Below are 16,634 nucleotides of genomic sequence, written 5' to 3'. Positions count from 1 at the left end.
ATAATCCCGCCAGGGTGTCCTAGGTCTTCCCTGGGGCCTTCTCCCTGTTGGACATGCCCAGAACACCTCAGGAAGCAGGGAAAACCACTACAGGTAGGCACTACAGAGCACTGTACACCAAAAACAAACGCACAAAAAAACAGGCACAGTGAGTGTTTCTTTCCTCAGGCATGAATACTGGAACACATGTCTGTGTTGACAAAAAAAAACACTTGACTCTAAAGCTTATACTAACACTACATACTACTGCAAATACTATAATACTTGGTGCTTGCCTGTTTTTGTGTGTCAGCATGTCACCAATAATATAAATATACAGAAACAGTAAATATGCACCGTGACCGTCTACAGCCCGTGTAATGTCTTTAATATAAGTGAGACATGATTATTCTTGCTAATCGGACAAGAAAATAGCGAGCAATGTCATACTATACGCGGAGGCACTGCAGTACTCTCACCTTGGGTCTGTATGAGCTGTTAGGTGCTTGTCACTGCCATGCTTCCTTCCATATCCAAGCTCACCAGGAGGTGATCAAACTTTTACAACTAAGTATCAGAAGGATAGGGTGTACATACGTGCAAATAAAAGGGAAGACCCAAATGATTTTAGTTTTTAAATAAATACGTGGGACTAAGGAATATATTGAAAACAAAATATTTTTTAAACACAGTGAATAACTCGTATTAAAAATGTCCCACCAGCCATGAACCTCCCCGCACGTCACCGTGCCACAGCATGAATAAATGAAATGAAATACACATAGCCTCAGGTTTTACACAAAGATATAAAAACAGTCTAGACAAAACAAATACCTTCTCAAATGGATGTTTTACTTAAATATGCATGCAAGACACATTAAGGCAAGAGGCACCTGGGAAATATCACAATATTGTAATATAATTGTCAAGGTTTTTTCACAATCACAATAAACAGCAGATATGCGTGTGAATTCTGAAAAGCTGAAGCTGGACTGAAATGTTTTGAAATGGTATATGGAAATTGAAATACAGAATGAACATAGCAGCCGTTTGGAAGCTGAAGCTGGGCTAAAATGCTGTGAAAATATGCTGAAACATTAAACGAATATCAAAATAGTTTTGAATCTGAGCTGAAGCTGTCTCGTATCATTTTATACTACATGAAAAGGCCTTTTTGAACTGCCAACCACCAGAGTGATTCCATAATGGGAAATGTGTACTTAAAATTGGCCAAAGTAAGACACTAAATGTTGGAATGTTTAGAAGTATGAATTGGTTGAAACCAGTGAGCGGAAGCAAACTGAAAGGCTTTGTGTAAAAGGTGGGGTACACTGTGGACTGGTACAACAGTGTACTATCATTGTTAGTAAAGTGATGGCTTGCAGTCAGATGGTTGCAATCATAAATTAAAGAATTTACTGTCTTCTCAGCTGAGCCATTGTCCCTAATTGGTCCACTGCTGGTTGGAGTACACTGACATCCGTCTGAAATATAATTTTACACAACATGATGAAGGCATACACTCTAAAAAGTAATTCAGAGTATCTGTTGACACCACTTGATTTTATACATGAATGCAATGTAAAAAAATGTAATTAATTGATTTAGATAAACTTTCCAAGTTGCTAACTTTATTTTTTAAGTTATGTTCAAATAATAATGTTGGCTATTACATGAACTTAATTTAGAATGTCATATACACTCAAATTTTATTGTTGGTAAGCTTAAAACAAAATTCAAGTTGCCATGACTTAATAAAATTAGCTTGGTAACATAATATATACACACACACACACATATGAAGAGCTTGCAACCAAAAGGCACTAAATCCATTTTGACTGATTTCGAGAAAATCAATGATTTTTAAATACGCACATATCAATCTATTTGGTCATCAAGTCTATATTGCAAATGAAAGAGCTATCAATATAGGTCATAAAAATGCATGCTATAAAAATCCTGCACACACCATGTATTTTATGTATTTTTTTTAATTAATTTTTTTTCGGATTTAGCGCCTTTTGGCTGAAATGATGGATTTAGCGCCTTTTGGCTGAAATAAATTTGAAGTCACCTTTAACTTCTTCAATGGCATTGCTGTAAAAGAATGTAAGGTGCTTTAATGTGCTATGCTAATAAAATAATTACAACACAGAAGCCATTCTCAACATACAATACAAAATAATTATTATTAATTAAATTAATAAAAATTTTATTAAAAGCAGTGCTCATATTTGACTGCACCATGAAGGTGACAGTGACAAAAATCATCTCATTACAAACTCTTTACATTGTATGTTTTTTAGTACAAGTAAAATAATGTTTCTCATGAAAGTTGGAGGTGTCAAGGTAGAGACATGCCTTTTATGGCGTAAAAAAAACTTGCATGTTACAGAATACTGTAAAAACACAATTTGTGTTCTCCTGAATTGCATAACATACTGTAACTATCATACATGTACTTAATGTACACAAACAAAACAGGATGCGCCCTGATACTGGCTTTCTGTATGTGCAGTGCCAATTGTATTCATCTCTCTGATTGGTCAGATTATCAATAGATGGGAAACTTGGGCCAATCAGAATAAAGAATAAAGAAAGGGATTTAGCTCCTTTTGGTTGAAATCTGAAATGGAAATAGCGCCTTTTGGTTGAAAGCATAAATTTCACATCACTTTTTTTCATATTTTTTAAAATGATTTCAAGACCAAAATATGTGATTTGGATACACATGACAGAGGTCTATTAAACTCATGAAAAACATGCAACTTAGTCGAAATTGGATTTAGCGCCTTTTGGTTGCAAGCTCTTCATATATAGTATATATATTTTAAGTTACTGCTACTTAAAAAGTTGTGTGCATTATTATAATTAAGTAGACAACAAATTAAACTACTTTGAATAAAATGATTAAGTCAGTTGACTTAACATATTTCTTTGAGTTACGAACTTAAAAACTTGTCCATATGACAACAATTATTCAGTAAGCATTACTTAAAATAAGCTTTGAGTGAAGAGGAAAAGCTAGTTTGTGCAATGCAATATTGTTTGTTGGTTCAAAGCAATTTCAAATTAAGTTGTCATAACTAAGAAAGACTAATGGAAACTGTTGCTTTGTTGTTTTTTTTGTTGAGGCTAAACGTTTATTTTTTTAGTGTACATTGCATTTATGCCTTTATATTGTTATGCCCTTTGAAGCTGTTTTTATATGTTTAGAACACACAGAAAAGAGAAAGACTTGTATTTAATAAGGTTCTTTCTATTCAGTTCTTCTATATCCCATTTCTGACAATTCCTGAAAATGTCAACCAAATCCATTCAGAATCTTTCAAGTTATTTTGAACACAAAACACTTCATAACAGTACCCATCCCTCCTCACTCCCCTGGGTCGTCCTCATCCTGCGTCGCCATGGTCAAGTCGGCCATGACCCGGGCCTGGTCCACTGCGTCCAGCAGGTTCTTGGAGTCCAGTGCCAAGGTGTGTGCGGCAGCCAACATCTGTCTCTGGCACTCCTCCTTCAATGTTGTTACCGAGTTCTGCTGGGCCAGTCTCATCTTATTGATCAGCTCCCCTAAGTCCTTGTTCAGGAGCTTCTTTGTGCCCACGATCTGAATTGTGCCCACATTCAAAACATGTCTATAAGTATGCCAGAATGTGGTATTGGCTGACTGGCTGGCATGTGTGATGATACCTCGCTGGTAACCGAGTTGTGAAGGACAGGCAGGATATCATCAACGCTTTGAACCAGGCTCCTGAGAGTGATGCCAATTGCCTGGGTGGCGGCAAGCAGAGGGACTCATGGGAGTGGAAACTAATGTGAAAAGAGACACCAACTGCACACACTTACTTTGACAGCGTTGGCGTACTCTGAGGCTGGTAGCGTGTTGACTTCATTCTTAAGCTGGACTACCTCTCTGACCATCGCCATGACACCAGAGTACACTTGATCACCTGATCGGTCCAGCTCAGCTGTGGGTTGTAACTGGAGGACAACAGTTTGAATGATCATTTCAATTGGGGCTGTCCAAACCTTCTGTGTATAGCTAATAAGCTATATTCAGTATGTATCTGTGTGCCATAAATTCTGGCACATACGCCACTATTTTTTTTCAACTTCTACAGTGGTGTGGCTAATTTATGGCTAAATCAAGCGCTTTCTTTGGCGGGAACCAATCACGAGCTATCAGTGTACTCACAACAAGCTTGACAACAACAACAAATCACAAGAGGTCATTATATATAACAGCATAACAATAACTAACTACTACTACTAACTACCCTAAACTTGGAAATGTTTTTTTTTCCATATTAAACTCATATTGGTACATGTTTTTATATTTCTGTGGTATAACGTTTGCGTGTTAAGTTGCTGTGTGATGAGTTTAAGGGTGACCCATTATGCTTTTTCCACTTTTCTGACCTATAAATGTTGATATTCTCGTGTTAAAAGATGCCAAAGCGTTAGCTAATGAGGTTTGCGTTTGGAAGTGAGCCCTGAAAGAACTTTGGGATGGCTCTGTATGCTCTGTAGTTCTACTGACGTCAATACGATCCTGTGCAGGTTATTGTGTGTAGCTACTCTATGGGAGTCCATAACTCAATACAAAGCGCCGAAAAATTAGCATACTAGGTCCCCTTTAACTTTGTTTTCAAGTTTTTTTTTTAAAAACTTTTTTTTTTTAGGTGTGGATGCTTTCAATTTGTTTGCTTTGGTGCAGTGAATCTTCCTGAATGTGTCGCAAGCCAATAACAGAAAAAAAGCTGTGGGCCACAAATGGCCCCTTGTCTGCATATTGGATGCCCCTGATTTTGATATAATATTACATATTAGAGAGAAGATGGCGTTTTTACCAGTGTGACTTCCGGAGGCACTACGGGCTTTGTTGACGGACCTAAAACACAAATAGGAGAAATGACACACATTCCCTATAACATTTGTGAAGTTGGACGTGAAAGTCAAACAACTCACCACTCACATCAGCCAAACTTTTTTCCGGAAGCTCAAAAAAAATAAAAAAGTCATATTGGTCAGGTTATGTTCGTGCTTATTGCTTTTGCAGAACAGTTTGAATTGTTTGAACAATTAAATGATAGAAAAGCACACAGACAGTGGCGCTGAATATTCTCAGATTCATTTAGAAAAAAATTAGTTGGTTTTTTTTTTTCAAATGTTGAGGGAGACGTTCTAATCCAAATATTTGGGCCATGAAGTCAACACAGCAAATATTGTACCTTGCTAGCTGAAGCCTGTCGCACAGCAGGGTGCTGCAAGACAAACACATTATGAAATAATGCTGCAGTGCATTGTGTGTATCATGCCCAAAGCACCATGTAGTGTGTGTGTGTGTGTGTGTGTGTGTGTGTGAGTATGTCACCAGTTGTCGTTCCTCCTGCTCCAGCCACTGTCTATCCATCAGCATCTCTCTTCTTTGCCTTTGTAAAGTATCATCAACTTGTTCTGGCTCATCCCTTCTCTACACACACACAGACGCACACAATGTGCTTTTGGCACAAAGCACACAATGCACTGCAGCATATGGATGCACATGAAGCACACCTGCGCACATGAGACATATGGCCGGATGATGCCCACTCTGGAAGGCTGGCGAAAGAGAGAAGATGAGTTATTGCTTAAAAGCAATGTTTCTCAATATAGTAATTGTCTGACACCTTGCCCCGCCCCACTACTTGACTGGGTTAAAAAAGATGTAAACGTGGCGTACCTTTGGGGGCGGCTCGCTGTGCTCGAGGTCCAGTAGCGAGATTGATGAGATGTCGTCTGGTTTATCTGCATGCTCCATTGTCTGAATGTCACTAGCGCAACACCACAGTGAGTGTCTATCATCTATCTTCTAAACCAGGGGTCTCAAACACACGGCCCACTAGTTTGAGGCCCCCGCCTTGATATGAAAGTTTAATGTTAGTGCGGCCCGCGCAAGTTTGATATGGATGCTGTATGGTATCATGTACCCAGAAAAAATTATTACGTTTGATTAATGTTCATGTTAAAGGTTAAATAACTGTTAATAGTTATCCTCCCTATCCGTGTGGAAGTGGTAAGTTTTGGGCTATTTAAGTTTAAAGGAAATAACTTGAAGGCTACCGTTTAGGTCGCTAGCTCTCTAGTTTGCGAGTTAGCATGTGTCTCAAGACCCTGCAGTTGCGCAATATGTTGTAAATAAAAAGAGTATAAATGTGACTATAGTCGTGTTTTGTCATGTCTACAGGGCTCTAATTTTAATCTGAAAAAAATAATTTGTCTACCCACCAACTATATGTGGTTTCTTAAGTTTTTATTATTTGCCGTTTTATTAGTATTATTATATTTATTTATTACTGATTGATTGATTTTCTTTATTCTTGATTTGTTTATTTATTTTTCATCTTATTTTGTGCAGAAAAATAAAAATTAATTATTGTTATTATTTATGAACAGTGGAATGTTTTATCAGAGCTTTTATTGTAGAAAATCGGAACCAAAGCACTGAAAAAGTTTGTATATTTTTCTGTTTTTAATAAATGCGTTTTTTTGTTGTTTTTTTTGGAAAACCTGATGCCCAGACCCTAGCTCCAGTGGCCCCCAGGTAAATTGAGTTTGAGACCCCCGTTCTAAACAATCCAAGCTTGTAGTTTGACAGCAGTGTGTCAAGGGTGAGTAGAGGATTACCGAAGGGAGCAGACCAGCTGGCTAAAGCCAGGTCGGGCATGCGGCTCGTAGGCCCAGCAGCAGGTCAGCAGAGAGTAAACAGCTGACGGGCACAGCAGTGGCTTAGGGAGTCGGACGCCGGACTCTAGCTGAGCGATCACTTGCCGGTTCTCCAGCCAGAGGAACGGCTGCTGGCCCATGGAGAAGATCTCCCACACACACACGCCTGATCGGACACAGAGTACAGCACAGTCTAGTTTGGCAGGCACACCCGCATAGCCTGATAAAATCCACTGAAGGTTCATCAGACTAAATAGGACTGATCCTGCACCATCCTCTCAAACTAGAGCCGTGCTAGCTAGTCTTTGAGCATGAACTGAGACAACCCGATCAGTCTGGTGTCCATCGATTCAATGGCCTGAGACCACAATCACCTGGATGAATGACAATATTGACAGGCAATGCAACTGTGTGTAATTGTACACAACTATGTAACCGCTGGGTGTAGAATAAGCTTTGGTACCAAACACAGGACATGGGGGGGGGTGTCTCTCACCAAACATCCACACGTCGCTTGCAGCAGTGAACCGTCGGAAGTTGATAGATTCCGGTGCCATCCATTTGATCGGCAAACGTGAAACCGAGGCTGCGTGATCAAGGAGAGAGTTTCAAGAGATGAGATGATCACACTGGCTTGTTAATGTGTTTGTGTGTTTGTGTGTGTACCCTTGTAGTACTCTTGGTCATCGATGTAACGAGATAGACCGAAGTCACCAAGCTTGACGCAGTCAGGAGAAGCCACCAGGATGTTTCTCACCGCGATGTCTCTACACAATCTCAACAGATTTTACAATGGCGTCGAAGAGTCCACTTCTAGATGTGAAAGGATATCCAGCCATACCTGTGCACCATGTTGAGGCCTTCCAGGTAAGCTAAGGCTTTGCAGATTTGCAGACAGTACAGAATTAAAGTCGCTGTTGTCAGGATGTACTTCTGCTCCATCAGATATTTCCCCAACTGGCAGAACACACAGACACACAACGCTCACTTGGGTCAATGATTGCATTACTCAGTCAATATTGCACTTATTAGTTATTGATTTAATCTAATAACAATAACGAAACCACAATTTTAGAACTTTTAATCCAACAATACAGAAATTAAAATACAGTAATCCGTCATTGTCATGGTAATTGGGAATTGGTAGAAGTGCTGTTTGGTAACAGCAGAAAGGACACGCACCGGCAAATACAAATAGACGGTGTGGACATTGAAAGGGTGAACGAAAATACATTTCTGGGGATCACAATAGATGAAAATATGAACTGGAAACCTCATATTACAAATATACAACATAAGGTGGCCAGAAATATTTCAGTATTGAACAAAGCAAAATTTGTTCTCAATCAGAAATCACTCCACACTCTTTATTGTTCTCTGGTTCTACCATATCTTACTTATTGGGTGGAAATATGGGATAATAACTATAAAAGCAATCTTCACTCGCTAAATGTACTGCAAAAAAGCTCAGTAAGGATAATTCACAATGCCGCCTACAGAGAACATACTAACTCCTTTTTTCTAAAATCACAAATACTTCAACTTGCTGATATAGTTTACCTTCAAACAGCTAAAATAATGCATGAGGCTAAAAACAACCAATTACATAAAAATGTCATCCAATATTTCTCTACAAGAGAGGAGAAATATGATCTCAGGGAAGAACTACATTTGAAACACTTATATGCTAGGACTACGTTAAAAAGCCATAGCATTTCAGTATGTGGAATCAAACAATGGAATGGATTGAGTAAGGACCTCAAACAATGCACAACGATGAGCCAATTCAAGAAACAATACAAGCAGTTGATGTTTGCTAAATACAAGGATGAAGAGTCTTGAACCAGTCATGATGTGCTATATATATCACTATATTGACACTTACTATGGTACCCATTATGTCATTGTATGGTCATATCACCTCGTACTTCGGTACGAGGTACATTATTTAAAAAAAAAAAACTTAAACTGTATTATGGAAAGCAGGAAGTGAACAAATGTAACAGTTACTGATTGTAAAAGTACCAGATGGAGGGGTAGGATTTAATAAGCTTTACTTCTTCCTACTCCTTTGGACATGTGGAACTGTGAACTGATTATGTGATGCACTCAATTGTAATCTGATGCATGTTCAAATGAAATAAAACCATTACCATTACCATTACCATAAATGGCCAGCAGTTTGTAGAAACCCATACACACCTCTCCATGCTCATAAAGCTCCATGACGATCCATATGGGGTTGACCTCAATGACTCCAATCAGTCGTACAATGTAAGGGTGGTCTAGATTTTTCATCAAGTCTGAAATGACATTCATTCATTTCATCCAAAAGTGACCAGTCACGTAGACACCCGTCAATCACTGGGCACATAAAAGCAACCCTTCACACCTATGGACATCATTGGACCTAAGATGCTTGTTTTAGAACTCACCGGCTTCACTAAGAAACTTCTCCTTTACACCCGGTGAGCAGTCCTTGCATGTTTTAATGGCCACTTGGATCTTTTCCCCTGTCTTTATACACAACACTCAGTCACCATGATCATTCTATTACATTTTAAAGTACAAGTCAACTCACCGGGCTTGTGTAAGCACCACTGTGAACCTCTCCAAAGAAGCCCTCACCCAGGATCCCACCCAGGATGACATCAGCTCGGGAGATCCTAAGCTTCTCTGAGTCGACTAGCAAAAAGATATTCAAAACTTATTCAAAAATAATGGATAATGCAGCATTGTGATTTTCAAGCATTCTTCATGTTTGACTCACCACACGGCTCCGGACTGTTCTCAGAAATCTCAGCATAAATGTCTGAATCTGACAGGACAAAAAGTTACAAGTTGAAAAGACTCCTGTGTGGAGTGCATATGTCTTTGTGTTTATTAGTCTGCATGTTTTGTTTTAGAGTTCATCAAACCTCTGCTGGGTCGAGGGGAATCATCGCTGGAAAAGATTAAACAGCCTCGCTTAGATTGACACATCATAGAAGGACAAGTAAAGCACAATGTTCTTTCCCGAGCAACATCCATTCATTCGTTTTATACCGCTTATCCTCACAAGGGTCACGGGGGTGCTGGAGCCTATCCCAGCTGTGTTCGGGCGAGAGGTGTGGTACACCCTGGACTGGTCGCCAGCCAATCACAGGGCACATATAGACAAACAACCATTCACACTCACATTCATATCTATGGACAATTTGGAGTCGCCAATTAACCTAGCATGTTTTTGGAATGTGGGAAGAAACCGGAGTACCCGGAGAAAACCCACGCATGCACGGGGAGAACATGCAAACTACACACAGAGATGGAATTGAACCCGGGTCTCCTAGCTGTGAGGTCTTTGTGTTAACCAATCGACCGCCGTGCAGCCCTCCAAAGCAACAATCAAGTTAAATTAGTACTGTTTTTTTTGTACGCCCCAGTTTTTGTTCCCATGTTTTGTACAATATTACACCTAACAAACTACTCCAGTGGTGTAATGGAGTGCCTAAAGACTCACTCATTTTTTTGTTTAAGTGCGACTGTTAAATAAAGAAAGAAAGTGCCAGCACTTTGATAAGGAAGGTGAGACAAATTATTGAGTTCTGTTCAGTGATCATTTATAACTACTTTCCATTATTTTCTTCATGTAAAACTAGTATAATTATGCTCTATAGGATGTATTTTTTGTTAATATTTTTGAGTGTCTGAAAGGATTAATTCAATTTATGTACATTATTTCTCATGGGAAAAATCGAGCTGGTTTTTGTCAGAACTTTTGGAGTGAATTAATAACAAAATCATTGTACTTAGAAAAATGTATTAGTAATATAAATGACTATATGTCTTTATTGGGCGTACAACAGTGTGGTTTCTCCCGGCAGATTTACCACAAAATTTGCAAATACATGAAAAGAAATGCAGTTCCAAAAGTGTAAAATCATGTGAAGTGTTACAAGGATGTGTTACAAAGTATAAACTCACTGTTTTGGAATGTCGGGCAGTTTCAGTCTCACTGTAAACGTAAACAATGAAGGATATTAGCAAATGCATCAGCTGTCGTGAAATCAACTGACTTTTCCATCTCAGGAGTACCTTTGCTAGGTCGGCTGATGAGCGAGCCCTCTGAGACGCCCTCCAGCCGGCAGTAGCCGTCAATCAGGTCGGCCATGTTTTCTGCTACGGCCAGAGATGCTGTGCTCACCGAGAGTGGCTGCAGGGTTGAATTGGCTATTTAGTGTTCCAAAATTCTTGTATTTATCCATATGCACTCCTCTCCTCTGACTTTTATTAAATTAGAGAAAGCCTAGAAGACAATCTGTACAGGAAGTGTGTCCCGAGATTACCTGCTTGGTTCCCATGATGTGAACGTGAAGCAGGGCTCGGCCGTGGCTCTCTGCCGAGCAGGTGATGCCGCTCACCTGAGAGAACGTGGCCAAACGGATGGGCTGAGGAGTAAAATATGGTCTTTATTTCACCAAAGTGTGCTTTAAAAGCTGAAATACATCTTGCAAAGCAGGTGCGCTTACTGTTGAGTTGTCAGTTTGCTGACTGATCCCCTCGGGGCCGATAACCAGATCGATTGTTACGCTCCAACCGTGCTGGAGGACAACACACACAGACACACGTGTGACAATAAGGCAGAGATCGGCCCCCCTCCATCGCAAATAGGTCATTGCGGTGGGAGATTTTTCCTACCACGAACTGGTGGTAAAGGTTTGACACAACATGAAGTACATTTACACAGTCTGATAGTTCATAAGCTGTCCTGGAACTGGAGGCAAAATCCAGCCTGAGCAAAGCTAGACTTGTGGTATTTTGCATGCCGCCCTTGACTGCGAATTACAACAAAGATACCATCTTGGAGAAGCTTTCGGCTTTGCAAAGGCAGTTGGATCGATTGGGAGACCAGAATAGACAAAAAGAGTCTATTGGAATGTGGCTTCTCGCACGATCGCAAACAATATACAGTAAAGTCTCGTTATATCGATATCGGTTATAACGAATTACTACTTACGATACTATTTTCATTTCCCGGCAAATTTCTAGTCTTTTATGATATAATTAGTTCCGTTAGTACGATACACGGTTATTATGATAATCCGGTTACTACGATGCCCTTTTCATCTCCCGCCAGCCAATTTGGTCTGCTTATATTGATGCAAAAGCAGCTTAAATCAATCTTTGCTTAAGGATTTCAATACCAAAAAAGAACACGGCGAACGGCTGCTTCCAGTCAACTTTATTTTCCACACTTCCACCACCAGAGCACAGCACACACACCGATTCCCGCACTTCCTGGTTCACAGGTCATGCTCAACCCGCCCCCCATAGCTGGCCAAACACATGCCTGCAACAGAAGAACCAACTGCGTTCGTGGTTTCTCTCGTGTGTATAGATTCTATACAGGAAGCAGACTGGAAGCAGCCGTTCGCCGTGTTCTTTTTTGGTATTGAAATCCTTAAGCAAAGATTGATTTAAGCTGCTCGACATTGTTCTATACTATAGAACAATGTCGAGTGCATTATTGCCCACTTTTAATGCAGTTCGGCGCAGGATCGGATATATGGATAGTCCGGTTATATCGGTATTTTTTCCAACTCCCGAGAATATCGATATAACGAGACTTTACTGTACTTCATCTGGATTTCGGCCATCTCCACTCACCCTTGTTTCTCTCTGAATAACATCTCTACATTTGGTGACCCCGACATGATATAAACACGCAACCTTCTGATGTTGCTGGTAATGACCATCACATCTACACAATACACTTTTTTTTAGCACTTTTTACAAAAATTCCTTTGATTTTTTTTTTTTATTATGGCATGTGATCCTCAGGGGATGCACGACGTGGGCCTCACAGCTAGGAGACCCGGGTTAAATTCCACCCTTGGCCATCTCTGTGTGGAGTTTGCATGTTCTCCCCGTGTATGCGTGGGTTTTCTCCGGGTACTCCGGTTTCCTCCCACATTCCAAAAACATGCTAGGTTAATTGGCGACTCCAAATTGTCCATAGGTATGAATGTGAGTGTGAATGGTTGTTTGTCTATATGTGCCCTGTGATTGGCTGGCAACCAATCCAGGGTGTACCCCGCCTCTTGCCAGAAAACAGCTGGGATAGGCTCCAGCACCCCTGCAACCCTTGTGAGAATAAGCGGTAGAAAATGAATGAATGAATGAATGTGGTCCTCAGTGGAAAAAATGTGTACATCCCTGATCTAGCTAAGGAGAGCTACACCCCCGATGTAAAACATTGTTAAATTTACCACTCAGGACCATGTCAGTCAAAAGTGAGCACTATTATCCTGCAAAGCGTGAAGGAGAATGTTTGTGTATTTGCTTGCCACAAGCATACCTGAAAAAACTACATCACTAGTGTCTGCCTTTAGGGAACAAACGTCAACATTCTCATTCAGCCAGCCTTAGAAGATCAACCTGCTTTCCTGAAGGATGGCGTTACTTTTGAAAAAAAACTGTATCGGTGCAGTTAATGTCGATGTGCACGAGAAAATGTACAGCACCTGACCTGAGAAGGTCATTTCAAGCAGACTCACCACCAGCAGGCAGGCAAAGCTCTCCTGTGTGTAGCTGTAACACTGCGCCAGAGTGATGAAGAACTTGGCCATACATTGCTCCTGGTTCAGAGTGCCGTAGCCCTGGAACGTCTGTCGGATCAGCCTACGCAGCTGCTTAGGCTAAAGTTAGAAATAATAGCTGAGGGCCTCACAGAACAAATGATGGTTCTCTCGTGTGTTTTTACCTTCATGCTGTTGATCAGCTCTTTTGGAAAGAACAAGTTCAGTCCCACATCCTTTCTAATGGAAAAAGGCAGACCAAGAGTGTCCAATAAAAAATACACTTAGATTTTTTGTATGGTCTTATTTTTACCTTATTTGTGCTCACATTTATTAGATAAACTCCGGTTTCCTCCCACATTCCAAAAACATGCTAGGTTAATTGGCGACTCCAAATTGTCCATAGGTATGAATGTGAGTGTGAATGGTTGTTTGTCTATATGTGCCCTGTGATTAGCTGGCGACCAGTCCAGGGTGTACCCCGCCTCTCGCCCAAAGACAGCTGGGATAGGCTCCAGTGACCCTCATGATGTTAGCGGTAGAAAATGAATAAATTAACTTATTAGATTGTCCAGGTGTACCTAATGAAATGGCGGATGAGAGTACGAGACATGACTTACTCTAACAGCTCAAAGTTGGACTTTTTCTCCAGTCCATTTGGATTCATGTCCTTGTAGAATCTCCTGTTGACACATTTAAGCGTTTGAGGCTTTCGAAGGATGCAAGAATGATGTGTGTGTGTGTGTGTGTTCACTACCTGATCTCCAGGCAGCCAAGCTGCAAAGCCATTCCGTCACTGACTTTGGAGGCAAACTTCTGCATGTAGTCACTCCGTACCTGCAGGCAGGCATTACGTTGTTATTATTATTCAAATAATGCAGCGCTGTGTACAAAAAGAAGCAACACAATGGACCTGCAGGTAAAAGTAGAGCATGGTGGTTCTGTCATCTCTGAACTTTTCCATGAAGTCAGATGGAATGTATCTGATCCTCAAGTCATATCTGGGAAAGTAACCGTCACAGTGAGCTTGCTTCATTTCCAGCATGTGAACTCCAAACGTACCTCCACTCGGCCTCCAGGTGCTGCTGCTCATATCGCTGGGTGAGTTCCAACATGGTGAGGTCCGGGTGCAGCCAGTGTACTTCAGACGACTTGAGATGTTTGAGGAGGAGACCATAACAGAGGGTGTGTTTTATATCTGGACCCACGCAGCCACCGGATAGGACAATGCTGATGACATCCTGCGACAGAAGATCATTCTCAGGATAAATCTTGCCAATCACAACTTTATATTTCTACACATACCCTGACTGTCTTTCCTTCGTCACAGCGGACCAGTTTGAAGTTCTTGCCAAGGTTGAAACTGTTGCTGAGGAAACAGACTTTGATGATCTTTGCTGGGAAGATGCCGGTCCTGCCCACCGTTGCCATGGGAGACACATCTGGGATCCCCCGTTGGCTGGTGGGAGACATGCCCCTCCAGGACAGGGTGCTGGTATCTCCAGACATTTCACACACTGACACATACGGTTGTGTAGACTACAGATGTTGTTGTCCCACCCATTTCACGTATGGACACATCAAGGCTGCAAAAGGACCAAAGAGACATACGTATGATTCGGTTGTTATTTAGGAACATGCAAATGACTTTTGTTCTTGAACTCACCCAGTTTTTCCACCGCACACGAGGACCAGGCCCTTTTTTCAATCTGAAAGCAAAGGAGAGAACGTTAACATATGTCTACTTTGTCGATATTAAAGAGACCAAACTGCTTGAAGCGTCGCCCTTAAGCACTTCCACACCAGTAAACGAAAGAGGAAGAGACACTTGCACGCAAATGAGGAAGTTGAAGAGCAGCGAACAGAAAAACTGACAGCACTGATGAATCGTTGTATCGTTTTCTGTCAAATGCCGCTCGACCCGCAACCCCCCACTTTGTGGGACAAAAGACTGTTGGGTTTAAGACTGAAAACACAAAACACAAGTTGATCAATATGCTATTGGGAGTTTGTGTTTGACACAACATGAAATCAGGAAATTGCGTCAGGGCATGCACATCATGTGCAAACCACTTGCCCAGTGGTGCCCCCGCCCTCCCCACAACAACACAACAGTCAATGTGACGCCATGTTATTTTCATTTATATCACATACAGGGTTCAAATACAGTTGGATCATGGCACCTACTAGTTTGTGTCTGTCTGCATGTTGACAATAATATAATGTTGTAAAGTACGATCATCCCCTGTAACCTATATCACCTTTGCTGGTCAGGTCATTCCACTCTCCACGGCAGTCACCAACCTGGGTGTGAGAATGGACTCCCACATCAAGCATCTGTGTAAGAACTCCTTCTACCACCTTAGGAACATTGCCAAGCTCCACACTTTCTCTTCCTGATGCTGAAAAACTGGTACACGCCTTTGTCTCCTCCAGGCTGGATTATTGTAATGCGCTCCTCATCGGGATCCCTAGCAAGAGCATCCACAAGCTCCAATACATCCAGAACAGCGCTGCTAGGATCCTGATGAGGGTGCGAAAATATGATCATATCACCCCCATCCTGGAATCACTGCACTGGCCCCCTGTGGAACTGAGGATTCAATACAAGATTGCCCTCCTCACCCACCAGTGTGTACACGGTGACGTTCCAGCCTACCTAAAGGAACTCCTCCTCCCCCAGACTTCCTCACGCACCTTTCGCTCTAGCACAGCCAACCTCCTCAGGGTCCCCAGAACCAAGCTGCACAGCATGGGCGATCGAGCCTTCTGCTCGGCTGCTCCCAGTCTGTGGAATGCTCTTCCCGACCATCTGAGAGCGCCACAGACTGTGGACTCCTTTAAACGGAGCCTAAAGACTTACCTTTTTACAAAGGCCTTTTTTTATAAATATACTATACATACCTTTTGTTGTGTTGTTTTATCGATTCACTGTAGGTTTTATGCTTTCTTTGTAGCACTTTGAGATTTGTAATGTTTTCAAGTTTGTCGTCATTATTTTTGCTCATCGGACAATAATGTACAGATAATGCCGGCAGTACTCCACTTCATCCTGAAAGGAAAATTATGAGGTTATTTCTCTGAAAGAAGTCTTTTGTGAGGCTGGCATTGTGAACTACAGCGTTGTCCTGTTGAAAAAAACCGTCGTTACCACCCAGACGAGGGCCTTCAGTCTGCATGAGGGACGCCGTTTGACATCCCTGCACAACCTGACGCTCCATTGTTCCATCCATCCATCCATCTGACCTTGACTATTTTGTTCCTTAACCCTGTGGAGCCTTTAAGAACGTCTTACTCTTGAGGTTTTTGTGCAGTTAAGATGGACATCCGTACTGCTTTCGTTTTTGAGTTCTTAGATACAGATAGATACAGATACATTTTTGAGTTCTT

General features: G+C 41.3%; 1 protein-coding gene across 1 annotated transcript; it reads right to left on the bottom strand.

Moving 5' to 3' along the window:
• Positions 1–556: 556 nt before the first annotated feature.
• Positions 557–15,233, bottom strand: LOC131104156 (protein-tyrosine kinase 2-beta-like). The gene is made up of 30 exons (XM_058051033.2): positions 14,911–15,233; positions 14,550–14,830; positions 14,307–14,485; positions 14,158–14,245; positions 14,002–14,081; positions 13,865–13,927; positions 13,430–13,484; positions 13,224–13,364; positions 11,196–11,267; positions 11,013–11,114; positions 10,762–10,879; positions 10,651–10,681; positions 9,606–9,631; positions 9,458–9,505; positions 9,269–9,372; positions 9,123–9,204; positions 8,890–8,990; positions 7,529–7,644; positions 7,354–7,454; positions 7,184–7,273; positions 6,649–6,853; positions 5,705–5,795; positions 5,539–5,583; positions 5,357–5,455; positions 5,214–5,246; positions 4,951–4,981; positions 4,833–4,873; positions 3,829–3,963; positions 3,673–3,753; positions 557–3,589 (listed from the first exon to the last, which is right to left on the bottom strand). The coding sequence occupies exons 2-30, from the start codon at positions 14,751–14,753 to the stop codon at positions 3,356–3,358; spliced, it is 2,796 nt and encodes a 931-aa protein (XP_057907016.2). The 5' UTR covers positions 14,754–14,830; positions 14,911–15,233; the 3' UTR covers positions 557–3,355.
• Between the last annotated feature and the right edge of the window lie 1,401 nt (positions 15,234–16,634).

This window comes from Doryrhamphus excisus, linkage group LG15, assembly GCF_037039965.1.
Source record: "Doryrhamphus excisus strain RoL-2023G ecotype Guam linkage group LG15, RoL_Dexc_Guam_v1.1, whole genome shotgun sequence".
In the NCBI taxonomy this organism is placed as follows: Eukaryota; Metazoa; Chordata; class Actinopteri; order Syngnathiformes; family Syngnathidae; genus Doryrhamphus; species Doryrhamphus excisus.
Note: the sequence above shows the minus strand (reverse complement) of the source record. Positions and strands in the feature narration are given on the sequence as shown.